The 27128-nt window shown below is 40.9% G+C and overlaps 1 protein-coding gene across 2 annotated transcripts in view; it reads left to right on the top strand.

Annotated features, from left to right (window-relative positions):
- Positions 1-6263, top strand: part of SLC6A2 (solute carrier family 6 member 2) — a 72943-nt gene extending 66680 nt beyond the window's left edge. For both annotated transcript variants that reach the window (XM_061469028.1, XM_061469029.1), the window contains 2 exons: positions 891-962; positions 2568-6263. In XM_061469028.1, the coding sequence (XP_061325012.1) occupies positions 891-962; positions 2568-2591 (96 nt within the window). In that variant the 3' untranslated portion in view covers positions 2592-6263. The remainder of the gene's footprint in view (positions 1-890; positions 963-2567) is intronic.
- Positions 6264-27128: the final 20865 nt, after the last annotated feature.

The raw sequence follows: 27128 nt of genomic DNA, 5'->3' as shown, positions 1-27128 counted from the left end.
CACCATTCTATAATATCAGTTTTTATCCCATCATGTCATAATTTTGCAACCTAACCTAGACTCTCACACTTACAGCTGGTTCTATTGCTCTCCTTTCCTACAGCTGGAGTTAGACAATGGTGTAGCAAGACAGAAATGCTCTTAAGCAAATCACTGAACCACCACCACACAAAGAATTAAGCAGAAAATAGGAATGCAAAAAACTTTGACCAAACCCACATTTTCTCATTAATTTTGTAGTGTCAGCTAGTCTGGCTTGTACTATAGTACAGGCTCCTATAGTTAGAAATTCTCCAGTCACTTCATGAGAAATATAGCAAAAGTCTAGTGTATTACATCCAAATAACTGTCACAAGATATGGTGATACCCTAAATTGTGGCTCTTAGAAGAAAGACGAAAGGTGTGCTCTTAGTCTAATAGGAACTCCTTAAATTGGTTAAAATTTAATGATAAGACAAAACCCACATGTGATCCCAGCAGAGTGGTTAGGCAAGGGAGATGAGCTAAGAAATAGTATCTCCTTTCACTCCCACTGGGACTGAGCAATCCCATTACAGCACAAACAGAAAAGTGTGAATTTAGGGGATTAAGGCCTATGATACCAACTTGTTCCTGATGTTCTTTTCCATATGCACTTGCTAAATATTTGGACTTTGTATTTGCATAAACTTTCTACTGTTGCTTCTTATATTAAAGGCTAATGCCAAGGGGTTTAAAATAAGCTTGTTTTTTCAGTGACTAAGTTAAAGGCACATGATGCAGTGATATTAAAGATCTAAGTTACCATTTTAAATAAAGTTCATGCTACTTCCCCATTATAGATTGGGGATTACAGACATAACCCCACCTCATATGGCTGACTTTTTTCTCTTCTTCCCATCTGGTTTAGAGACTAGCTTACTGCATCACACCTGAAAATGAGCACCAACTCGTGGCCCAAGGAAATGTCAGGCAGTTTAAGGTTTGTACTCCTTTCACCAAACTTGTCTCCCAATATCAACCTTTTTCTGTCTTTAGCAGCAGCTACAGGTTTGCGCCAAACCTCTGCAGGTCTGTGGTCCTTTATTTCTGCCAGCATGACAAGATGCAGAAGGAATCAGTACCGTACGCATCAGTTCTTCTGGAAGGCTTTTGGTACCTTCCTTCTTTTACTAAGCAGAACCCATTATTTTACAGATCACCCAAATCCAGTGTTTTAGGTTGAATCTGAACACAGTGAGATCTCACTAAGAGACAAAGGCATTTCCAAACTATCACATACATTTGTACAGGTCATAGTCTCTCAGGCATGCACAGCAGTTTGAAGTCATGTTTCCTAAACTCCAATTATGTAGCACAATACATGGTAAACAGAAAAATAAATAGCCAGTGTCAGATCTTAGGCACAACGGCCATAATGAAATAGTGTGATAGCTTATGTGGAATTAGCTTTCCCCACAGGCCTGCAGTTCTTTGAAAGTACTGCTGGAGACTTTCAATTAAGCAGCCATGAAAAATATACTATAGGCTTCCAAATCGTGCTTTCCTTTCTGCAAACAAAATGAGCTTATTGAAATAAAGTCCTTTTTGTAGAAGATGAAAAGGATGCAAATGTGAAGCTTGTTACACTTATCAGCGTTCATGTTTGACCACTTTCTTTCTTCAAAGTTGAAAGCAACTGGAATTATGTACACCACCTCAAAATGTGACCCAGATTTTATAGCGGTGGTTTGTACGTTGGTACTGAAAAAAGAAATTTGTCTTTTGCTTACTCTGAAAAAAAGTGTTTGAAGCATAATTTTTAATTTTATAAGATATAATCCAAGTGTAGGTTTATGGGATGCAGAATGAAAGCAAGAAGAAAAGACTTCCTGTTTCATGACCACAATTTATTTGATGTGCCCAAAAATATGAACTAGCACAGCACCTTTTCCTACCTTCTTTCCTTCATTCCTGCCCTCAGTTGTCTGAGGATTTAATGTTCCAGCTGTAAATAATAACCTGATTTTTCCAGAGGCAGATGGTCCTGTGTGAATGGGCTATAAACAACCATTCCTACAAAGAGTACTGCTCTTCTGAACCCAAATCTCTGATGGCAAAAAAAGAAGCAAATGAATTTCACATAAATTAGGAAAGATTGTACTCAGAAATAAATTTCTAATAATACCTCAAACCACACCAAACACTAGGGAGCATTGATTTGTTGTTTTCAACTAACAGCAAAGAATAGATTTGTTATTGCTAAAGCATAGTTATGCTTTAGTTCATAGTTGTGCTTTGTCCATAATATTTGAGCTTGTAAACAAAACACTGACTACCATAACCAAACAAGTACAAAAATTTCCTGCTCATATATGTTCAGCAGTTCTGAATTTTAAAACTGAACTAGGAGTTGACTAAAATAGCTTTTCTATTCTCCACATTTCTCATTGGAAACTGGAATCCACAGAAATTTAGTTACAATCTCTATGTTACTTTGAAACCTCTTCGTAACTCTAGATTTGTCAACCACTGTATTTAAAAACTTTCTTACTATCATCATTTGAATCAATGGTGTTATTTAACAAATACTTCTGTTCCCTTACAGCTTCAACACTGGCTAACAATATGACAACCAATAGGTTGAGGAAAAAGTCAATATATTAAGGTAAACTGAGAATACAGGAAAGTCAACTTCAAAGCTCCCTCGACAATGCTTGGACCAGGCTGGCTCAGAGCTTATCTACTGACTCTTTGAGGGAAGACATCCACTCTCTGTTCTCAATGCCTCCCTTCTATTACTTGGCTTCAAATGATCTTTAAAGACACTGTTTAATTTTCCTTACATCCTTTGGTGCCATGACATCCCTACATGACCAAAACTTGTGAGTTTTGCTATTGGTAGAAGTGGAGGAGGCGGGAGCAGAGAAAAAAAGCAATCAACATAAGTTAAATGCTCTTTTAGTGTGAAGAAGTCAATTAAAATTTTCTGACAGTAATGATTACTTCAGATATTCATGCCACGACCTATTTTAAACCAACAACACCTGAACGTTCTTAGACCTAAAGAAAGAGTGCATCTCCATTATGAGGAAAGAGCAATTTTAACTATGTACTAATATCATTAGCTTTCTTGCCATACTATCTTTGGGGATATAAACTGAAAACTCATTACTACTTTTTCAGTGGTTTGATATTGGTTTTCTTCTCTTTGTGAAGAAGGTTGTCTCTCCTATATATGTCCATGCCATTTCCTGTCCAGTTTAATTACACAAGCTGAAGAGCAGCAGGAACAGAATTCCTGTTGTTGACACTGAGTACAGAATACAGTTTACTACCACCCTATACTTCATGAAAGATATATTCCCTTATGTTAACAATTGAAATAGTTTTATCATGCAATCCGTACTCCACAGACTTTTTCAGCTAAGTATGAACGTGAAACCCAAATAATGACATTCATTTTTGTGTTATATTTTGTTGGAAATAAAGAATGTAAAATGCATAGGAAGATAGAACAATTTTTAGAATTACGTAATCTACCCAGAGGCACAAAAAATACCAAACTTCGGCTTTATTCTCCTGCTGTGAATATGCTATTACTATAATTTAACCTGGAGTCATCTACAACACGTAGTAAGATTCTGTTGAATAGTCTAGGGTATTTCCGGCATACTCAGCTCTCTAAACATGTTCCAGCTCTTCTCTCTGGTAGTGTTATGCAAGGTAGAAGATACGGAACAAACTGCATTTGGGTGCTGTTCTAATGCTGTGGTCACTTATCACTGTAGTATCTTCCCAGTGATCACTGGATCTGATAGCTTTGAGTTACTTCTTATACTTATTTGTCAGTACATCTACAGCAATTTTCAGAGACAGTAGCTTCTCATGAATCCAGCCCAGAGTTTACCTCCAGAACTTACCTCTGATTTTTTTAGCCTCTATACATTGAACTCATCTTTCAAATGTATGTAGCAGTTCCTCTTTAAAAGGATGGAGCTTTTTTATGTATGAAACAATTTTTGTTGAGGTTTTCTTTAATTTTTTAAAAATAGCCCAATTTAAAAGTCCTAAGTGATTTTGGACTTTTCCATTTAACACTGATTTCTGTTCACAATAATGGAAGGGAAATTTCCTTATTCACCTGTCTTCTCCAATATCATCAATACTTTGGAATATATCACAAATTGTCCTTTTCTTGAAGAGTTCCTGTGACAAACAGTAGTTTTACTTAAGTAAGGTTTAAACCCAAAGGATACTTTCTCCTAATCATAAAGTCATATTTACTGGCCCAGCTGATAGTCGATAGCTGTTTAAAACCTGTTATAAAATATATTTCAATAATAAAGGAATTTCAAGGGTAGCCTGTAATTACTCAAGAGGCCAAACAGTGAAAATATGTTGAGGGCTTCAAAAAAAGCCATCCTACCAACCTCATAGTTAATCCCATTTTTATTGCTTGAAAAACTATGTAAGAATCTTTCATTGTTATAAAGCTTACTTTTCAATAATACAGCAGCTTCAGTCACTGTCTTGGCATGGCTCTAAAGCTTCTTAGCATAGATATAATAGTACTAAGCTTGAAACTCCTGGGGGCTCTTTTACATGGAGCTTTAATAGCTTGTCACATTATGCATTGTTTGGTTCACTCATGATTGGAAATGCTACCAACCTACATCACTTGTGACACACCCCATCACCACCATCCATATAGCAAAACCCACGCAGGAGAAGTTGCATGTCATCACCCCTCTGCTCTGAAATAGGAGCAAAGCTATTTTAACATGGGAGTGCAAGCAGCTTTACCCAGCATATTAGGGTTTGATTGTATTTTTAATCCCAACTCACAAGGCAATTATCTACTCCATTATTTCTATTACTGAATAACTTCTTAGGTTTAAGGTAGTATTTATAGCTCAGAACTCCACTGCATTACTGCCATCTTGTTCTGAGGCTTTATAGAGAGCTCACAATCTGCATAGAAGATGATAGGCAAGTCAGAGAAAGCAGGAATCTTACTGCCAGGGATAGCCCAAATGAAAAAGAAAGATAATACACATTGCCTGAGTGCACAGCTAGATTTTAAATTCAAGATGTTAGCCAAAGGAAGTATCCCCAAAAATAATACAACTTATATCCCAGAGATGAAGAACAATGTCTTCATTTCTCTACAAAACAAAATGCTCAGCTACCTCATGCCTCTTGGATGATGAATGATGCCATTAGATATTAAATAGTGTTCATTCAAATGACAAACACATTTGTGAAAAACAGTTTATGCTCTTTTTCTCCACTCTGTGATATGGTGCAGACAGTCCAATAAGAAGCCATGGCTCTGGCATCCAGCTCCTCTTAAGCACCTGTTTTGAGCTCCAGAATACGTTTTCAGTATGGAAAATACTAAATGCCACCAACATATTCATCTCCCTTCAGTTCAACCACTTGTAGTTTAAAACAAAATAACCATCCAGGTCCTTACCACCCATATGTTTTAACTGCAAGCCTTTCTCTAATTCAGTCTTGAATTTTCAGCCGGACAGCTCACTCTTTCACTCAGCTATAAGTACTGTGGGAAAAAGCCCTCTCTCCGAGACACCCTCATGGGATGGCGAGTGTATGCAGATGGAGTAGGCAGCCCACTTCCAAAGGAATATATTTGATACAAGCTTATTCAAGATGCAGTATCATCTGCTTGCTAATTATGTTGTCTGTTTTAGTAACAAGCCAATAGGAAGAATTTAGTGAAGCAGTTAAATAGCTCACTTGACAGCTTCAGAAAATATTTTTTTCAAAGCCTTCTTTAATCTGATAAAGGAAGCAGCTGTCATACATCATAATCTTTCTTCTGACCTTCTTTTCTGCCATGATCTGTATTGTTTCATCAAGCTACAGAAAGTTAGCACCAAGGAAAGAGATCCTCCATTTTCTTTGTGCTCCTTCTGCTGTCATTTAGCAGAGTAATTCTTTATATACTTGATACTCTCCTAAAGCTACATTACTATTAGATTTCTGGTAGACACAGCAGCTCTTTCTTGGGCAGTAGTCCAAAAAGCACTAGTGCTATTTAGTGTTCAGCCCCTATTTGAACCGTATCTCTTTGTCAGTCCCTCTTGTGTTCTGTCATGTCCTGAGGCATCCACCCTGGCAACATTTGAAAGACATCTTACCATAGTGAAGGATTTTGCAGGAAAACCAGGATCAAACATGATATTTTAAATATAGAATGTAGGAGAGATCCTTGGCAGTTACTGTTGTACATGTTCCTTAACTGCATGTGCAAAGTATGTTGTATACAATTTCCCCAGAGGAAATTTCCTATAATTGGACATTTTTTCTCAGCAAAACACCATTTGAATGCTATTATTTAAAAAGGTCAATCCCAGACATTTCAGATGTATATCCACTTCTTACACTACTGTTTTGACATAAATTCAATTTATTTTGTAGCGTTAGGTTGTAGGAGGCCATGTAGAAAGTTCTTTTGCTTTTAATATCTTGCAGTTCTTCTGATTCATACAGCACTAATTAGCAGATACTTGTTTTTAGGTAAGTAAATGGCTTTTGCTCATATCATAGAATCATAGAATAGTTAGGGTTGGAAAGGACCCCAAGATCATCTAGTACCAAACCCTCTACCATGGGCAGGGACACCTCACAATAAACCATGTCAGCCAAGGCCTCGTCCAACCTGGTCTTGAAACCTGATTCACCAAGTTTCACATGACGCTAGCAAATATTTAAGAATTTCTTCCCTATGAACCAAATTTAAGTTTAGATCAGCAATTTCAAAAGAGTCAAGGTTTACATTTTATTTGCAGTACCCTGTTAAAACATTTTTAAATGGGCTTGAAAGACTCAAGACATCAGGCAGTTCCCACAGCTCAACAAATGGCAGTATATATTCTACCTGCAGAAATTATGTGTGCACTCTGAGCCTCTCAAAACAGTAAAATAGAATATACTTGTTCTTATACGCTTTATTTTCCCAGGGCTAAGAATACGTAAGGTCCATAGATCAGGTCATGAGCAAGAACTCAATCTCCTTAATTTAAAGGCCAACATGATGTTTCAGATTAGACCCTTGAAAAGACTGAGTCTTTTAGCTGCAGTAAAGGGAGACAGATCTTCTGGAAACACCTCCAGAAAATCTCCCCCAAAGGGAAACAATTTTTCAGTCTGCCTTCCTCTGACTCATACTCATATTCCTGTTCCTGTGGGCTGACCTAGTTGACCCATAGAAAGTTAAGCTATAGAATATGGAGCTAAACTGTCCATAATACATCACACAAGTGAGAAAGAGGACCTTGTCATGACCTTACTAGGTTCATATCCATATACAAGCTGAAAGTAGCTTATGGACTATTTTAAGCAAAGCTGGCCAGAAATCACCATGCAGGACTGAATCTGTGAGTTGCTTGGACACCTGGATGGTTAAAGATCACCAGTTACTCAACTAATATTAGCTGGCACATGAGAAAACCAGACACATTCTGGCTTTATTTAGGTAAAGGGTACACTAGTATAGGATACTGCAAAGCAGTCTGAAAAAAAAGTAATTTACAGAAGTTAAGCTTCCAGTTAAACCCTGCCACATCTGTGATCACTGAGTTTCAGTGAGGATGATATACAGGGTATAGCTGTATCTCAAAGAATTCATGTTTGAGTGTTTCTGTGCTGGAAAATGGGATTTTGGTCATCCATTTCAGGCTGCTGTAACTCAGACTTCAGCTGGAACATTTCACCAAGCGCTTCTTCCCCTCTAGTCCATATTCTCAAAGAACAGTTTTCTGCTGATAGTCAGCCAAGACCACTTGGGCTGACCAATACGGCATGCAAGTGTTCCATAGCTGAGATTAGAAGTACAATTAGTCGGGTTTGCCTGCTTAAGTTTAGCTGGTGAATGACAAGACTTGTAAGCCATGCCATGCACAAAGAAACTTTTCCCAGGGCAAAAGAATTAAATTTTTGCACACTGTTCCTAATGAAAATTAAATCAACATAGGACTAAGATCATCAGCTGGGGCTTAATCCATACATTGTTACTGTTCACTGCCTGAGACTGAATTTAGGTGCATCTACCTGCACCAGAGACTACTAAAGAGAACTAGATGGCAGATAAAGATGCTTTAACCAGCAGAAAAACCTAGCAGTGTAACATAGCTGCTCCTAACTACTGAATTTGATCAGTTTTCCTTCATTGTTTAAAACCAGAATATGTTTAGACAAATTGTAATCATGTATTAACAACTGAGAAGCACACAGAGAAACAATAGGCGGCCAGAAGACTACAAGTAACACAGATATCATGACAGTGAAACTGTCCCTCATAGACAAATATGTAAGTGTTCAGATGCAAGTGATTGACAGAAAGATGAGAGGGGGAGAACCAGAGAGGCTTAGGTCTCAGCCCAGCAGTGCAGCCTTTATGTAAGTTAACCATTCCTGCCTTCAGTTTTCATGTGGGCTTTTTTTGCCTAAGAATTGACAAGATTGGGCCATCTCTGGGCTTTGCTTTCCTTCTTTTTAAAGATGTTTGTTTAGCTACCATAGTAAATGAAAATTGCTTATTCTTTTAAATAAGGGAACTGAACAAATTCAGTGAAGTAGCATAATTACTAAGCCTTAAGCCAACTCTCTTCTAAAGGTGTCATGGTGATATTCTTGGTCACTGTCAAGAGGCCTCAAACTTGCAGGTGACCTGCGTTTGCAATTTATGTTGCACTCTCTGTGAACCTATCTACAGGACTCTGCTTTTGTTTGCCATGGGTAGTATCAGCTACAAAGGGAGAAATCTCCAAATAGTACATTTTGAAGATAGCTTCTACAGGTCTAAGGAAGATTTGCCTTACAAATAAAAGTTTTATAGCGAGAATTTACTTGGTTTACACTAGTGTTTTACTTCATTTTTAATACCTTTTTATAGCAGTGACTAGACTTTACCTTAGGTAAGGGTACCTCTATACAGGAAATACTTTAATATTTTTACATGTTTTTTTAATTTTCATAGAGATAAGTGTGTATTGTAAGGCGAAAAATTCAACTTTGATGTACCATGGTTATCACACAAGACCTATTTCTTCATTAAAAGATTTTGTAGTCAACCAGTCTAGTTCAATAATATGTTGGCCTTTGATTATTAATGTAAAAACGTGAAAAAGAAGAATAGAACATTATCTACAGTGAATGCACATTGTAGCACAATTTTCTCCATTGCTGCCTTAATCTCATAAAAGAAGTCATATGTTTTTACTTTATATTCTAAAAAAAGTTAAAAACACAAATCCAAAGCATCCTTTAGCTGCAATTTTGTGTTGTTAGACAACATTAAACCCAATGTGTTAGTGTCCAGTAAGTCTATTTCCAAAGCAAGAGATCACATTGCAGTTTTCAGGAGTAAGTTTTCATAAGAGTTCAAAACTTGTCACTAGTAAAAATATTCTCCAAAGTGCCCAGTGACCAAAAGCGTCCAAACATAGCCACCACATTTCCACTTCCTATTCCATTAATTGTGCAATCTGCAAGTCCTTTTGACTTTTTTTTTTGTGTAAGTAAGTCTTTGGTTGTCTGGGGGAAATGGCATTTCAATTTATTTCTTTATTTTGAAAGGGAGACACCTACATGTCCATGTGTGTGGTTAGAAACAACTACATTTCTTATAAATACGGATATGGATGTGTGTGATGTGTGCTGGTTAACTATACTTAAAATGCTGATAAAGATGGTGAATGTAAAGTATTTGTCCTCATTCCTCTGTCTGTGATCAGTGTAAATAAGAACTGTTTTAAGCTGTGCATTAATGTAACAAATTATCCAATATTGTGTATAAAATTATTTAAATAAAAACTGACAAATATGCATCTAAAAAGAGTATAAAGAAAAGTCTTATGTACCAAGAATTTACTTATGACAGCCAATTAAAAGCCTAAATGAAAGTTTTGCTTGTTGTCAATACTGTTCCCAACAAAAGCTTCCCAGTGACAGCCGGTCCTTAGTTCCACGGTGACTACTGCAGCAGTGGCAGGGTTGCCTCCCAGGCACAGGCATTCTGGAGCAAGCCTGTCCAACAGCAGTGCCAAGAGAGCCTCTAGAAGCCAGCCTGGAGCTGGCTGTAAAAACTGGCAGACAACCAAGAACAAAAGCCCAAAAGCCAGAGCCCTATAAAGCTCTCAACCTTCATGAGATATTTCACATATTTTCAGTGCCCAGCAGATGTAGTGAACAGATTCATTTCTGCATGTGAACTCCTTTCAGGAATGTAATTACAGTGGTGCAATGCAGCTTTCACAAACACACACTGAAAGGAACGAATCAAGACCTCTTAGGAGCATGAATCAAAATGCGCAGCCCAAAACCTGTAATTCCCCAAGGCTACATTGTTTTCCTCTTTACAAGCAATTCCTTTTGTCCCATTAACTTTGCCTTAAGTAGCAGCAGCCTAAGAGCATTAGTCTTAATTTATGTATCAGTCAGGAAAAGGCTATTCTTATCCAACATGAAGGAACAGTAGGCAACAGTGACTTTTTTTACTTAAACTCAGGCCTTTTTTCTTGTATTTCTCTGCACAGGACTTCGCAAAATGATGAGACACACCATTTCCTAAGGTACAGTTTGCTAGGTAATCTCCATTATCTACAAACAATTTCATACTTGACACATACAGGGACTAATCTACTTCTGTCCACAATTTTTTTTTATATCAAATCTCAACATTATTAAGGTAGAGACTTCAATTTTTCATATTCCTCTACTGCCTTCAAGCAAGTGAGAAAAACATGGTTTAAATTATTTTTGATGCATCTGAAAAACTGAATAATAAAGCGTTTGTACATCAGTGTTTAATAAGGTAAAACACTCCAAACCACATGTTAGTATTACAATAATCAAGTTAAAAGTTCTGTTAGGGTTTCACAGAAGTTTTCTTTAATCTATATTCCTCTTCAACAAAAGCCCGTTTACAAAATTTTCATTTGTCCCTCCTTTTCATTCTCCCATTTAGTATTTTCAATGAGCTTCCGTCAACTGGTAACTCTTTTAAGACTCACCACTAGCATACTATTATGAAAGCAAAACTAGGCAGGGCTTAAAATAATGGAGGAATTTTGTCTTCCTGGAAATATTCTAGAAAGCCAGTTTCCTATCTGCTTTTGGATAACTACATCATCTCCTCTGATAGGCCCCCAATTTATTCTAAATACAGGAACTTTAGTTACATCCTTCTTCAACACCCAAAACAAAGAGGCAGAGTCGGTACTGATGCTGCTTGTAGTAAAGTCAACTGCTTCAGCACCTCTGATTGTACAAGTAAGAAATTTCAGTTTGTCCTCCTACATAAGCCAATATTTATATATTTATAGTTATTTTAAAATGCAGAACTACTACAAAAAAAAATTGTCATCTTTGAAAAGAAAACTGAAGGCTGGAGAAAAATTAGAATATATCTGATTTTTTTTTCATTATAACATGAATTAACAGTGCTGCCAAAAAAGTTAAGACACTGGAGTCTTGTAAAGGCAAAGAGGATGAAGAAAAAAAGCAGATGTGTTTTAAAAAGTAACTACAAGTAACAGAGTCTTACTTTTTAAAGAAAGTTTAAAGAGAAACCAGCTAAGCTTTTTTTTTCTTTTAAACTAACAGTATACTGCTATAACTGAGAGAGAACCAGAAATGCCCACTTGCATATTCCACCAATGTGCAATTCCAGCAATAAATCAAAAGTAATTCCTAGAGAACAGAAAGGCTGTCTGCCTCCTCAACTGTAAAAGCAGTGATAATAAAATGTGAAAGCAGTGATAATACTGCATATCTCCATAGAAGTTCTACAAGATCTTGGACAGACCAAAGCAATGGCATGCACAAGGCAAATAATAGAACTCTTCACTCTGACAGTTACTAAAACTTACTAAAGCACAAAAAAGCCTCCAGAATGTTGTACTCTCCTATAAACTCTCCTATATTTTGGAAAGAAGTTTGCCTTACCTTTCTTTCACTTCTGCATGAAGAATATTAAAGCTAAGGACTTTCAATCAGTCAAGTACCAAAGGGTCTCTGAAAGGGTCTGCATTTTACATGGTTCTGAGCATATTTTCAACAATTTTCTGGCAAATTATCTGCCTCAGCCTGCTTCCTCTTCACCCAATCCAGCCATATGTCTGCTTCTTTTAATCTTAGTTTCTTCAGCACTATTTTCAAAGTCACCTATGAGTTGGGGGAGGGGGGGAAGGTTTGGTAAATTTCTGAAAGCAACCAAGTAGCCTCTTTGTGTCTATATCTGCCTAACATCCTCATAATAGCATGACTTAATGCCACTTACAGCAGTCCCAGGCAGACAACGGTCCAGCTATACAAGATACACCTTGTACATGCCTTCGCCCACCATACCAGAGGTTCACCATCTCCTCTCAGAGACCTTGCTCTTCGAGAAGGTCACACACGCACACATATATACAGGAAGCTTACTGACTAAATCAGTACTGTGGATTCCAGTCAAGAACTGAAGAACTACGCTTTTGGATGCCAAGCCCCTCGTGGGTCTTGCTCTAGATTTGGACAAAGTTGCAAAAGAAAGAACACTCACAAGGCCAGTGACAGACTTGAAAAATCACTACAGTTTTCTTCTTACAGCAATACCATCTTTGCCTATACTATCACAATTTATCGCGTATTTTGATTAAAATCATTTTTATACTCTTGCTATCAGATTAATAATTCTGTGGCATGGCAGAATAGGTCAGTGCCATCATGCTCCTTCAGAATACAGAAACAACAGCACATCATAAGTTTATAAGTCCAGGCAGCATGTACATCCAAATATCGATTATTTTCCACTGATTTATGCTAGCTATCAGATTATCTTTAGCATTCTGAAGCACAGTTCTATCAAATTTCATACTAACAGTGCAATGAACCAATCTTCTGGTCTTGTAAGCAGCTCATTAGATTTAACTGTCCTTCTCTGCCAACACTGAAAATCTGGAGGCAGCATGGACCCAATTAAAGGAGCAATATTACACAGACATACACATAAGGTGCTGAAGGGAATGACCACCATATCTTCCATTTGCACATTCAAAATAAAATGACACTTTCTAGAGCTGCATAAAGTTGGTATCTACCAAGAAAAAAAACAAAACATTAGGCTAAATCCAAGCACAATCTGCATGGTTGCTTTTACATTAGACTGGAAAACACCATTAGTTATGGGCAAATGTGCAAACAGAGTGTGATGAGTTGTGACAGAAATATACACAGCTGGTGCCATGATTAAACAAATTACTGTGCTAGATTATTCTCAGAATTACTTTTGCAAGATAATCATGACAGAGAATTCATTTCCTTCTGACTTTAACACTAAGGTTTAAATGGCATAAAAATACAGAGAAAGTCTCATATCCAGGCATTACCATTATAAAGGCTTGAAATACTTAAGAAAAGAAAGAGGTTTAAAAAGCAGAAAAAAATAGAAAATGAAACTTACGCCCAAACACTTCTATAGGAAAAAATAAACCTGAAAAATAAATACACAAACACAAATTCCAGCTTGATTGCCTTGCATCACAAGCAGAGGTGAAAGGACAAACCCGAAATATTCAGGATTTAAGAACTAAAAGATTTTTCCTTTTATTTAGACAGATTAAAAATAAATGAAAGTAAAAAATAAATGAGGCTGGTCATCTACACATCAAACAACTTTAGGTAAGTCTGTAGGTGCTACTTTGAAAACCTCTGTTTCAGGTTGTACAAGGCAGAAAACGAACAGTGTTCTGCCCTGTACTCGCTTATGGGACTTAAATACTTGAAAAGTACAGATTCTCATCAAATCAGATCAGGTAATAACTGTGATGATTGAGAGAACATAGAGACATTCTAAAGAAGCTCCTGAAGAACTGAAATAACAATAAATAGGTTCAGTTTCCCATTATCAGGATGGATTCTATAGCTAACAGTTCCTCATCTGTCCTGAAACCCAGAGGAATTTTTGGAAGTGAAAACATGACAGCTCCTTATCAAATATTTCAGTAATTCAGAATCTTGATGTATCTTGCAAATTAAATAAATATTAACAGCAAGTGTGTTTTCAAACAGCAAAAGACTTAAAAGGGTAAGACACAAGGATAACAGAAGGAATCAAAAATAATAAAATTCTTTACAGGCACACACTCTAACAATTCATGTTTCATCAGAACAGCTAATCAGGGTAAGGCAGTTGATCTCTTGTAAAGTTGTCGTGGTTTAAACCCAGTCAGGCAACTTGTTCACTCACACCCAGTGAGTGGTGCCGGGCTGACAGCAATCGAGGCCCCCCTCCGGGGCTCTCCCCTTCCCCGCTCCCGGAGGAACGGGGAGGAGGATTGAAAGGGTGCAACTCCCACGGGTTGAGACAAGAACAGTCCAGTAACCAATGTACAACACAAATCACCACCGCTACCACCAACGACAACAATGATAACAGAAAATAACAAGGGAAGAGAATATGATACCACCGGCCAAGAAACGAGTCCCACCTGGAAGCCCGTGTCCTTCCGGGTAACTCCCAGTTACCCCCCACCCTGGGCATGACGTGCTGTGGTATGGAATACCTTCTTCGCTAGCCCGGGTCAGGCGCCCCATCTCTGCTTCCTCACGGCTTCCCCTCCTCCCTGGCAGAGCATGAGCCTCACAAACTCCTTGGTCAGGGTAAACATCACTTAGCAACAACCGAAAACATCGGTATCACCAGCACTGTTCCCAGGCTGGAAGTCAAAACACAGCACTGCACCAGCTACCACAAAGGAGAAACACAACTGCTACTGCTGAACGCAGGACATTATCCACCCCTTATTCCATACCATTCACGTCATGCTCATATCCCACATTTTCAATACACCATCGCTCTCCCACATATATAGATCCATATACATACAGACCAAGAGAAAGAAATCATTTTCTTAGTGCATGGACCAATCCCTATAATGCCGCCAAGTCCATTCGGTCCATGATGTCAGGTTCCATCTCTTGTAACAATCTTTCAGGGCAGGAAAGGCTGTGTGCAGTATTGGATCGTTGCCTGCTGATGCTGGTCATTCCTTTACTGCAGAACGCATCTGGTTCTATCAAAGTTCATTCTCTGTTGGGATGATGGCTGGAGGGAAGTCAGGGCTAGTCGCTGGTGACCTGAAGACGTCTAGTTGATGGGCTATAAAAGTATTACACAGCAGGCAACAGCATACAATTGAGTTCACTGGCTGTTTTCCCCTAAAATCAAATCCCCTTGAGGTATACATCGGACTTCCCCATCTTCCCGCATTACCCACCAAGTATATCCAGGCCCCTGAGCAAAAGCAATCCCACGAGTGGGTTTTCCTTTACCTGAAGCAGGAATAACCCAGACTGTCTTCCCCAGCAAATTCTTCATATGCACCACGGGAACTCTGTCCCCCTCTACAATATGTAAAAGTTCTGACTGGGCTGGGCCAGCCCTGTTGGCAGATCCTCTGGTGTTGACCAACCAGGTGGCCTTTGGTAAGTGTGTATCCCAATGCTTGAAAGTTCCCCCACCCGTTGCTCCCAGTGTAGTTTTTAACAGCCCATTGTACCTTTCGATTTTCCCAGAGGCTGGTGCATGGTAGGGGATGTGAGATACCCACTCAATGCCATGCTCTTTGGCCCAAATATCTGTAGGGTTATTCCGGAAATGAGTCCCATTGTCTGACTCAGTTCTCTCTGGGGTGCCGTGTCACCACAAAATCTGTTTCCCAAGTCCCAGGATAGCATTCCGGGCAGTGGCATGGGGCACAGTGCATGTTTCCAGCCACCCGGTGGTTGTTTCCACCATGGTAAGCACATGGCGCTTGCCTTGGTGGGTTACCAGCAGGGTGATATAGTCAATCTGCCAGGCCTCCCCATATTTATACTTCAACCATCGTCCTCCATACCAAAGAGGCTTTACCGCTTGGCTTGTTTAATTGCAGCACATGTTTCACACTCATGAATAACCTGGGCAATAGTGTCCATTGTTAAGTCCACCCCTCAATCACGAGCCCATCTATATGTTGCATCTCTGCCCTGATGGCCTGAAGTGTCATGGGCCCACCGGGCCAAAAATAATTCACCTTTATGTTGCCAATCTAAGTCCATCTGAGCCACTTCAATCTTAGCCGCTTTATCCACTTGTTGGTTGTTCTGGTGTTTCCCAGTTGCCCGACTCTCGGGTACATGGGCATCTACATGACGTACCTTCACCACCAGGTTCTGCACCCTGGCAGCAATATCTTTCCACAGTGAAGCAGCCCAGATGGGTTTACCTCTGCGTTGCCAGTTGCTCTGCTTCCATTGCTTCAACCACCCCCACAGGGCATTTGCCACCATCCATGAGTCAGTGTAGAGATAAAGTACTGGCCACTTTTCTCGTTCAGCAATGTCCAGGGCCAGCTGGATGGCTTTCACCTCGGCAAACTGACTCGATTCACCCTCTCCTTCAGCAGTTTCTGCAGCTTGTCATCGGGGACTCCGTACAGCTGCCTTCCATCTCTGATGCTTTCCCACAACATGGCAAGACCCATCAGTAAACAAGGCGTACTGCTTTTCACTTTCTGACAGTTTATTATATGGTGGGGCCTCTTCAGCACGCATCACCTCCTCCTTTGGTGACATTCTGAAATCTTTGCCCTCTGGCCAGTCCATGATGACTTCTAGAATGCCTGGACGACTGAGATTTCCTATTCAAGTTCGTTGTGTAATTAGTGCAACCCATTTACTCCATGCAGCATCAGTTGCATGATGTGTAGAGGAGAGCCTGCCTTTGAACATCCAGCCCAGCACGGGCAACCAGGGTGCCAGGAGGAGCTGTGCTTCAGTGCCAATCACTTCCAAAGCAGCTCGAACCCCTTCATAGGCTGCCAGTATCTCTTTCTCAGTTGGGGTATAGCTGGTCTCAGATCCTTTGTGTCCCCGAGTCCAAAAGCCGAAGGGTCGACCTCGAGTTTCCCCTGGAGCTTTCTGCCAGAGGCTCCAGGTAGGACCACTCTCCCCAGCTGCAGTGTACAGTACATTTTTTACATCTGGCCCGGTCCGGAAAGGTCCAAGGGCTACTGCATGAACTATCTCTCGTTTAATTTGCTCAAAGGCTTGTTGTTGCTCGGGGACCCATTTAAAATCATTCTTCTTCCGGGTCACACGATAGAGAGGGCTTGCAATTGAACCGTAATTTGGGATGTTCATTCTCCAGAACCCCACAACACCCAAGAAAGCTTGCATTTCTTTCTTATTAGTTGGTGGAGACATTGCCGTTATCTTGTTGATCACATCTGTGGGGATCTGTCTACGTCCATCTTGCCATTTTATTCCCAAAAATTGAATCTCCTGTGCAGGTCCCTTGACCTTACTCCGTTTTATGGCAAAACTGGCTTTCAGCAGGATTTGGATTTTTTTCCTCCCTTTCTCAAAGACTTCTTCCGCTGTATCGCCCCACACAATAATGTCATCAATGTATTGCAGGTGTTCTGGAGCTTGCCCCTGTTCCAGTGCAGTATGGATCAGTCCATGGCAAATGGTAGAGCTGTGTTTCCACCCCTGGGGCAGTCAGTTCCTAGTGTACTGGACTTCCCTCCAAATAAAAGCAAACTGTGGCCTGCACTCTGCTGCCAAAGGAATTGAGAAAAATGCATTGGCAATATCAATCATGGCATACCACTTGGCTGCCTTTGACTCTAGTTCATACTGAAGTTCTAGCATGTCCGGTACGGCAGCACTCAATGGTTGTGTGACTTCATTCAGGCCATGATAGTCTACTGTTAGTCTCCATCCTCCATTAGGCTTTGGCACTGGCCATATGGGGCTATTAAAGGGTGAGTGGGTCCTGCTGATCACCCCCTGACTCTCCAGTCTACGGATCAGCTGATGGATGGGAATCAGGGAGTCTCGGTTGGTGCGATATTGCCACCGGTGCACTGTTGTGGATGCAATTGGCACTTGTTGTTCTTCAACTTCCAGCAACCCCACAGCAGAGGGATCTTCTGAGAGACCAGGCAAGGTGGACAGCTGCTCAATTTCCTCTGTCTCCAAAGCAGCAATACCAAAAGCCCATCGGTACCCTTTTGGGTCTTTGAAGTACCCTCTCCTGAGGTAGTCTATGCCGAGGATGCACAGAGCCTCCAGAACATTCACAATAGGGTGCTTTTGCCATTCCCTCCCAGTCAGGCTGATTTCAGCCTCCAGCACAGTCAACTTTTGGGATCCTCCTGTCACTCCAGAAATATAGATGGGTTCCACCCCTTGATAGGTTGATTAGGGTACACTGTGCACCGATATCTACTAGAGCCTTATACTTCTGTGGGACTGATGTGCCAGGCCATCTGATCCACACAGTCCAGTAAATCCGATTGTCCCCCACCTCCACCTGGCTGGAGGCAGGGCCCCTCTAATGGTCATCACAGAGTTGGACACTTAAGTTGTGGTGAAAGGGATTATTCTTCGTTATCACAGGAGCTGGAGTAAAATCAGCTCTTCCGCTCCATTTGGGAAACTGCTCACCAGAGACTGAAGCTGTAGCTCTTATGGGACGATCAGTCTTGGCCCTTGCTCCCCTCTTCAGTTCACTCACCCGTTCCTCCAAAGCTGAAGAAGGTTTTCCATCCCACTTTGTCATGTCTTCTCCGTGATCCAGCAGGTAAAACCATAGGGGACCCCGTGGCGTATACCTCCTGTATCTCCTCTCTTGAACAATAGGACGCCTTTTGTTAATAGCTGAGACATGTGTTGGTACATGTGAGGAGCTGGATAAATCAGATAGATCATCCCTCAATTGTTTGAGGTCCTGGGACAGTTTTTCCACATCTGAGATGATGGAAGGGGTGAGATTGTCTTCGAACTCTCAGAGTTTATGAACCATTTCATCCACTGTTAGTGGTACTATGTCATTCCAGGTTACTGTTGCCAATGAATGGGCATATGATGATGGGGCATTCCGTGTAAGTTTTCGCCACATGGGTCGTGTGCATTCAACTTCATCTGGATCTATGGGTGTATCCCCGTTATTTGGCTTGATGTGATAGATCATCCCTACGATGGCTGATTCCCTCAGAGACTGGATGCCTTTGTCTATAGTAGTCCATTTGGCCAAATGACTCGTAACATCGTCCTTGTGTGGAAACCTTTCTTTCACAGCTGCCAAGAGCCGCCTCCAAAGACTGAGGGACTTTTTCTCTCTTGCAATTGCTTTGTCAATTCCCCCTTCTCTAGCAAGTGATCCCAGCTGCTTGGCTTCTGTACCTTCTAGTTCGTGTCCATTGGCCCCATTGTCCCAGCATCAGAGTAACCAGGTGATGATGTGCTCCCCTGGTTGACTGGTAAAATCTTTTTCGCATATTCCGCAGCTCAGTTGAGGTCCGAGGTCGAGAAGTTACCTCTTCTTCTTCTTCTTCGTCATCTGATGATGACTCCTGATCAGATTCTGGAACGGGTGGTGAATTCATTGGTTCTTCATCTCGCTTCACCCTTCTTGCCTCTTTTTTACTTGTTCTCTTGCGTACAGGGGCAACCGATATTGGTACAAATTGGTCCTCTGGTTTGGCTGCAGTGATTATCACTGTGGTTTGAGTAGCGACTGTACTTGTTGCTGGGGGTGGTGCAGCTGCTGTGCTTGGAGTTGGGGTAACCGCGCTGTCTGTTGCAGTTGAAGTTTGAGCAGCTGCTGTACTTGCCACTGGGGTAGCTGCGCTGTTCATTGCAGCCAAAGTTTGAGTAGCGACTGTACTTGTCGCTGGGGGTGGTGAAGCTGCTGTGGTGGAGTAGCTGCGCTGTGGTGAAGCTGGTGGAGCTGGAGTAGCTGCGCTGGCTGTTGCTTTGCCCTCAGATCCGCCAACATTCTTTTCCTTTTGAAGGTGCTGGATAGTGTTGAACAAGGCCCTGTAAGCATAGGCCAAGCCCCAGCACGTTGCCATGATTTGTCCATCTCCGGTATGGCCAGAATGACCACACACCTCATTTAAGTGTTTTACTAATTCTTCTGGATTTTGCAGTTGTTTGGTAGTGAAATTCCAAAGTACTGGAGGGGCCCACTGACCTAGATACTTGCCCATACTATCCCACACACCCGGCCGCTCATGGTTGTCCAGCCTCAGGGAAAACCTCTTGGTCCTCCTACATCGTTGGTTGACCCCGGACAAGACTCAAACCTGACTCTGCTTAACTCTTGAAATCAGTCGTGGGCAAAACACACTCTGTATGCGTGCTAGCATGGTGATTCCCATCAAGATCAGCAAACAAGTCTCAACAGCATTAAAAGGCAATTCAAAAACTTCAAAACTCTCAAATGTAAATGGTCTGGGGGGACGACTGGGAGGGTAAAAGGATGTCTCCTTCACAGGTTGAGCACCTGAGAAGGAGAAAAAAGATGTGTAATTGCTAAGCACTTCTACTATATACCTCCCAAAGTATAAAGGTGGTGACCACACTGGGAACATAAGCCGGATCAGTTTCATGATCAATGATTCTATTGTATTACAAGTCATTACCATAAAGTACAATGAGACAAAAACCTTAGCCCAAGCCCCACACTTGAAAAACACTAATACGACAAATACCGGATGGAAGTAAGATACGATATACTGAAACTGTGAGATCAAGAGCAACAACCTTGAGAGCCAATAAATCAGCATTGTGATGAGTGACTATTAATCCGGTCTGATCTGTCGTTATCTCAACCCCTCGTGCCCCACGTTGGGTGCCAAAAAGAACTGTTGTGGTTTAAACCCAGTCAGGCAACCTGTTCACTCACTCCCATTGAGTGGTGCCGGGCTGACAACAATTAAGGCCTCCCCCCCCCCCCCACCCCGGGCTCTCTCCTTCCCCGCTCCCGGAGGAACGGGGAGGAGGATCGAAAGGGTGCAACTCCCACAGGTTGAGACAAGAACAGTCCAGCAACCAATGTACAACACAAATCACCACCGCTACCATCAACTACAACAATGATAACAGAAAATAACAAGGGAAGAGAATACGATACCACCGGCCAAGAAACGAGTCCCACCTGGAAGCCCGTGTCCTTCCGCGTAACTCCCAGTCAGCCTGGGTCAGGCGCCCCATCTCTGCTTCCTCACGGCTTCCCCTCCTCCCTGGCAGAGCATGAGCCTCACAAAGTCCTTGGTCAGGGTAAACATCACTTAGCAACAACCGAAAACATCGGTACCACCAGCACTGTTCCCAGGCTGGAAATCAAAACACAGCACTGCACCAGCTACCACAAAGGAGAAACATGACTGCTACTGCTGAACCCAGGACAAAAGTATTTTAGCAGATGAAAAGGGCTCTGTAAAAGCTAAGTATTATCCTTACTGTACATGTTTAGATTTTCATAATACTGGCTGATTCTTATTCAAATTGCCACATCTGACACAATGCCAATCCACGTTACCTTGGGCAGGAATTCATCCAAATAGATGCAAAGCTCACTTGACATTTAAACCTCAGCTACCCAATAACAGGAAAAAATTATGGCTAGAGGAAGATATGTAACTTATATACACCTTTAGTCTTCAAGAATTCCTGCATTTTTTTCTAGACAATATCAATTATATTTGAGTTTTTTTACAAATAAACTGTTATAGAATCATAGAGTAGTTAGGGTTGGAAAGGACCTCAAGATCATCTAGATCCAACCCCCTGCCATGGGCAAGGACACCTCACACTAAACCGTGTCACCCAAGGCTCCACCCAACCTGGCCTTGAACACCACCAGCGATGAAGCATTCACAGCTTCCTTGGGCAATCCATTCCAGTGCCTCATTCCCCTCATAGTAAAAAACTTCCTCCTTATATCCAATCTAAACTTCCCCTGTTTAAATTTAAATGCATCACCCCTTGTTCTGCCACTACAGTCTCTGACAAAGAGTACCTCTTCAGCATCCTTGTAGTCCCCCTTCAGATACTGGAAGGCTGCGATGAGGTCTCCACGCAGCCTTCTCTTCTCCAGGCTGAACAGCCCCAACTTTCTCAGCCTGTCTTCATAGGGGAGGTGCTCCAGTCCCCTGATCATCCTTGTGTCCTCCTCTGGACTTGCTCCAACAGCTCCACGTCCTTTTTATGTTGAGAACACCAGAACTACACACAGGGCTCCACGTGGGGTTTCACAAGAGCAGAGCAGAGGGGCAGGATCACTTCCTTTGACTGCTGGTCACACTCCTTTTGATGCAGCCCAGGATGCGGTTGGCTTTCTGGGCTGTGAGAGGACAACGAAGCCGGTTCATGTTCATTTTCTCATCAACCAACACCCCCAAGTCCTTCTCCACAGGGCTGCTCTGAATCTCTTCTCTGCCCAACCTGTAGCTGTGCCTGGGATTGCTCCCACCCAAGTACAGGACCTTGCACTTGGCATGGTTAAGCTTCACGAGGTTGGCAACAGCCCACCTCACAAGCCTGTCAAGGTCCCTCTGGATGGCATTCCTTCCCCTCAGCGTATCAACCGAACCACACAGCTTGGTGTCATCGGCAAACTTGCTGAGGGCGCACTCAATCCCACTGTCCATGTCAGCGACAAAGATGTTGAACAAGACCGGTCCCAACACTGATCCCTGAGGGACACCACTCGTTACTTGTCTGCAGCTGGACATTGAGCCATTGACCACAACTCTTTGTGTGCGGCCATCCAGCCAGTTCTTTATCCACCGAGTGGTCCATCCATCAAATTGATGTCTCTCCAATTTAGAGACAAGGATGTCGTGTGGGACAGTGTCGAATGCTTTGCACAAGTCCAGGTAGATGACATCAACTGCTCTGCCCCTGTTCATCAGTTCTGTAGCCCCATCATAGAAGGCCACCAAATTGGTCAGGCAGGATTTCCCCTTAGTGAAGCCATGCTGGCTGTCACCAAGCACCTTGTTGATTTTCATGTGCCTTAACACTTCTTTTTCTCTATTTTTATTGTTATAAAAAAAAATTCAATTAGTTACAGTTGAAATACTTCAGAAAAAGTAACATTTTCAATGTGTTTCAAGTTAGATGATCTTTACAGATATGTGACTGCATTTCCCATTAGAGTACAAAAAGCTGAGTGCTTTAAATTTCAATCATCTAACTGCCAGATTTTCTAGAGGAACAAGTGTAACCTATTGTTCACAACTCTTTCTTTCCTAATACAGAGAGTTAGTCCAATTAACCATACACACTAAACCTGGTAGCAAAGTTTTTTTTCATATAAACTGTTTTTAAACTTATAGATAGTAGATTTCAATTAGATACAAGGCAGAAGTTCTTCCCTGTAAGGGTGGTGAGGCACTGGCACAGGTTGCCCAGAGGAGCTGTGGCTGCCCCATCCCTGGGGGTGCTCAAGGCCAGGTTGGATGGGGCTTGGAGCGACTTGGTCTAATGAAAGGTGTCTCTGCCCGTGGCAGCAGGTTGGAACTGAATGAGCTGTAAGGTCACTGCCAACCCAAACCAGACTACTATTCTATGGTTTCTGTATGAACTTAATTTCCTACCTGTTCTAACTACAGCACAGAAGAATTTCAATTCAGCATCACTACCCTGCTTTGGGCCCATTTTAGAAAAGCAAAACCCCAAGGCACCAAACAAGCATGTCATGCTGCAGAAACATGGGCTATTGTGCTTACATCTGATGAGGCTGTCAGCTCCAAGTGTTTGCTTAATTCATTCTAAAAATTTCTTCTGATATACCTCAAGCCCATTTCCTGCTTTGATGCAATAATCTGAAAACCAAACACAAACAGAATAATTTCTTTCTTCCTCCTACACAGAGTTACCCTAAAGAAAATTAACTTGTTCCTCTGATACTCAAATTACAGCCAGATGAAGATTGTGACTTATTTTGATGACCTGGGTTACTAGCACAAGCCAGCACTGCTATTTGGTGTTCATTACACTTTTCTGTCTCCACTGTGAAACATGAAAGGAAATTCTCTAGAAAACGTTTGATGAACAGTTTACTTGTTTAACTCCTTCCTACTGCTTGTCCTTTTTTCTTCAAGCTTTCATAGCAACATTACCTCCAAAGGACCATTAGAGCAACTTACTGCAAAATCAAACATGGTGACACACTAACTGCAGAACTATCCCTCCCCCCTAAGTATGAAATATTTAAATAAGCAAACATTTCCTCAAAACTCCATTTAAGAATACAACTTGAGTTATATTACCGAGTAATGAGTATTGAGAAAGAGACAGATGTTGAGGGGTTTTGTTTGATGCTGGGGGGCTTTGTTTGACATAGACATAGAAAACTAGTGGAAGAAAAGGAATCCCTGGTCTTATAAATCACTCTGGACTAAGCATCACTTGTGCAAGATAAGGCAGAGCCAACTCTAATTTTCCCCTTGTGGTTTGCAATAAAGAATCAAATTCTTCTTATGCATCTACAGTGTGTGTGGGAAGGTGTACACTTTGTAATGAACTACATTATGCAAATCACTATCACTGAACCAAACAGAAAAGCTGAACACCAATACCTACTGGTCTTAATTTCTGCTTATACCTTAAGTTCAGACACCCATTAATCCACCTCTTTTCAGTGTCTTGTTAAAATCAAATTGCAAAGTTTACTGTTGTTTCAGGCAAAATGTATGTATGGTCAAACCACTGATTTCCATTTTGTTAGAGATTTAGTTCTCAAACTACATGGACAGAAATCAACTTTAACCAAAATATATGACACTGCATACATTTTCAGAAGGCATAAATGTTGGGGGTTTATTACCCGTACCTTATTACCTAGTTACTGAGACTCCAATAAAAACAACATGATTTAAGATACTTACATAACACTGAAACATTTTTAAAATGAAAATCCATTTTTTGTAATTTCCTTCCTTCCTGTCAAAGCCATAAAACAATCAAGCAGAGAATATTGTTGGTCAATACTGCTTTTCTAAATTCCTGATCACAAATTATCTATATACTGGTCTTGTAAAACAACCCCTGAAGTTCAAGCTGTCTTAACTGAGATGTTGCTCTATTCCTCACTCCCTATATCCAATTGATAGGTAAGTACTTGAACAGAATGCAAGAGATCCAGTTCCAAATCATATTCTAATTCAAGCAGACCTACTTTTAATCTCAGTCTTAAATTGCTTGTCTATTTACACAATATTATTCATTGTGATTCAGTGTCACAGGTTGGCTTTCAGACTATATATTACACTAAGCTGTTCCTGACCCTGTTCTGAACCTGGCAGTGACTGTGCAGTTGAAGTTTTCTTCTTACCTATTGCTGTCACCTAATGTTAACTGGAAATTCCATTCCCTTTGAAAGTTGCACGTACATCATTATATTCCCATTAAATTTTGGGGTTCATGACTCTTACTTAAGCCTCCCCAGACAACAGAAATAAAGCACATGTAGATAGCAAATATTAAAAGATATCATTTCTGACAGAGAAACAATACTACTACATTTCAGAAAGGAAATACTTCATTCTGTGGTACCCATGAAAGAAAATCTTGTGAGAAATTTGTATATTTTGTCATTGAACATGACTGAAACAACCACAGTTACAGCTATTCAACTGCAAAATTGAAAGCTTCATAATCAATATTGCGTATTTTCAGCCTGTTCTTTAATTTGGAAAAATGGAAAAAAAAAATCATAGAAAAAACTTCACAAACCAGAAAATGTTTTTCTATTGTAATCTCTAGGCCTGCAATAGCAGTATTCTCTGATAGTACTGCCTGCCTTACTGAGAGTTGCCCATCCAATAACTGCTGCAGAAAGGGTCAGATACCATCGTTCAACATGGAGGAAATTTCCCAAGGATTCACAAGATACAGGACATTAAATGTGGGACTAAATTTAACCCTGTCTCCATAGTTCCCTCTATTCTCTCACACAGTCTGTCTTGACTAAAAATCCCATGTCTACCCATACTTAACTCTGACATCTTATGGTCTGAAGAACCCTTAAAAATGTACTAAGAGGTCACTGAAATCTGGTATTCCATACAGTACATACTTTACAGCTAAGTCATGTACTATTATTTTTTACAATATTACTAAGCATATTAGAAAAGCAGGAGCAACACACCCCTGTACTACTACTGTCAAAATTCTCCCTTCCCTTTTGATGGAAGAACACTGGATGCCCCACTAAACTACTTCTTACATTCTAGCCAGAAGAGACAATTTTGGAAATACTGCAAGCCATGCTGCTACCTGTCATTAATCACAATGACAGGCAGCAGCATTAAAACCTTAATCAGTGTTAACCCACATCCTGTTATGACGTATGTGTCCGGGTTTCAGCTGGGATAGAGTTCATTTTCCTCTTAGTAGCTGGTGCAGTGCTGTGCTTTGGATTTAGTGTGAGAATAATGCTGATAACACACTGATGCTTTAGTTGTGGGTCAGTAATGCTTACTCTAAATCGAGGACTTTTCAGTCTCTTATGCTCTGCCAGTGAGGAGGGGCACAAGAAGCCAGGAGACAACCGAGACAGGACATCTGACCCAAACTAGCCAAAGGAGTAATCCAGTATGGATTACTCACACTTAATTCAGTACAGAAACTGGGGGATTTGGAAGGAAGGGGCAGGCCACTGTTTGGGGATGGTGTGAGCATTGGTCAGTGGGTAAGGAGCAACTGTTCTGTGCATCACTTGGGTTTCTTGCAGTCCTGGAGTTTATTCCTCTCTCTCTTTTTCCTTTTATTATTATTCCATTTTATTGTATTTCAAGTATTAAACTGTGTTTATTTCAACCTGGCTGTTTTGCCTTTTTCTGATTCTCCTCCCCATCCCACCAGTAGGAGAGGAAGGGGGATGTGAATGATTGGCTGTGTCATACTTAGTTGCCAGCTGGGGTTAAACCATGACAACATAATAAGCCTGTTGAAATAATAGGAACATCAAGCAAGTTTTGATAATAAAAAGAACAAAATCACACGTCGGCACAGCCTTTAACTGATCTGAAGCAGCCCACCTCCACAGGCAAAGCTGTCTGACTACTGCTGACCATACTTACTATAATTTACCTATTAAATCACACCTACTCTGCACATTAATGTATATGCCAACAACATTCTCTTTTATTCCAAAGTATCTATCTTTTCTCATTAGTGATTCCAGCTGAGGAACTGTTGCTTATGAACAATAGGCCACCTTAAAAATATGAACACACTGAAATTAATAAAATGATCCAATTAAGAAAGCTATCTTATACGTCCTTCTAAGCTTGACCATAACTCTGGGTAT

This window comes from Pezoporus flaviventris, unplaced genomic scaffold (genome assembly GCF_033815535.1).
Source record: "Pezoporus flaviventris isolate CSIRO_AGI_PZ_B2104156 unplaced genomic scaffold, CSIRO_AGI_Pfla_v1 ptg000054l, whole genome shotgun sequence".
Lineage (NCBI taxonomy): Eukaryota > Metazoa > Chordata > Aves > Psittaciformes > Psittacidae > Pezoporus > Pezoporus flaviventris.
Note: the sequence above shows the minus strand (reverse complement) of the source record. Positions and strands in the feature narration are given on the sequence as shown.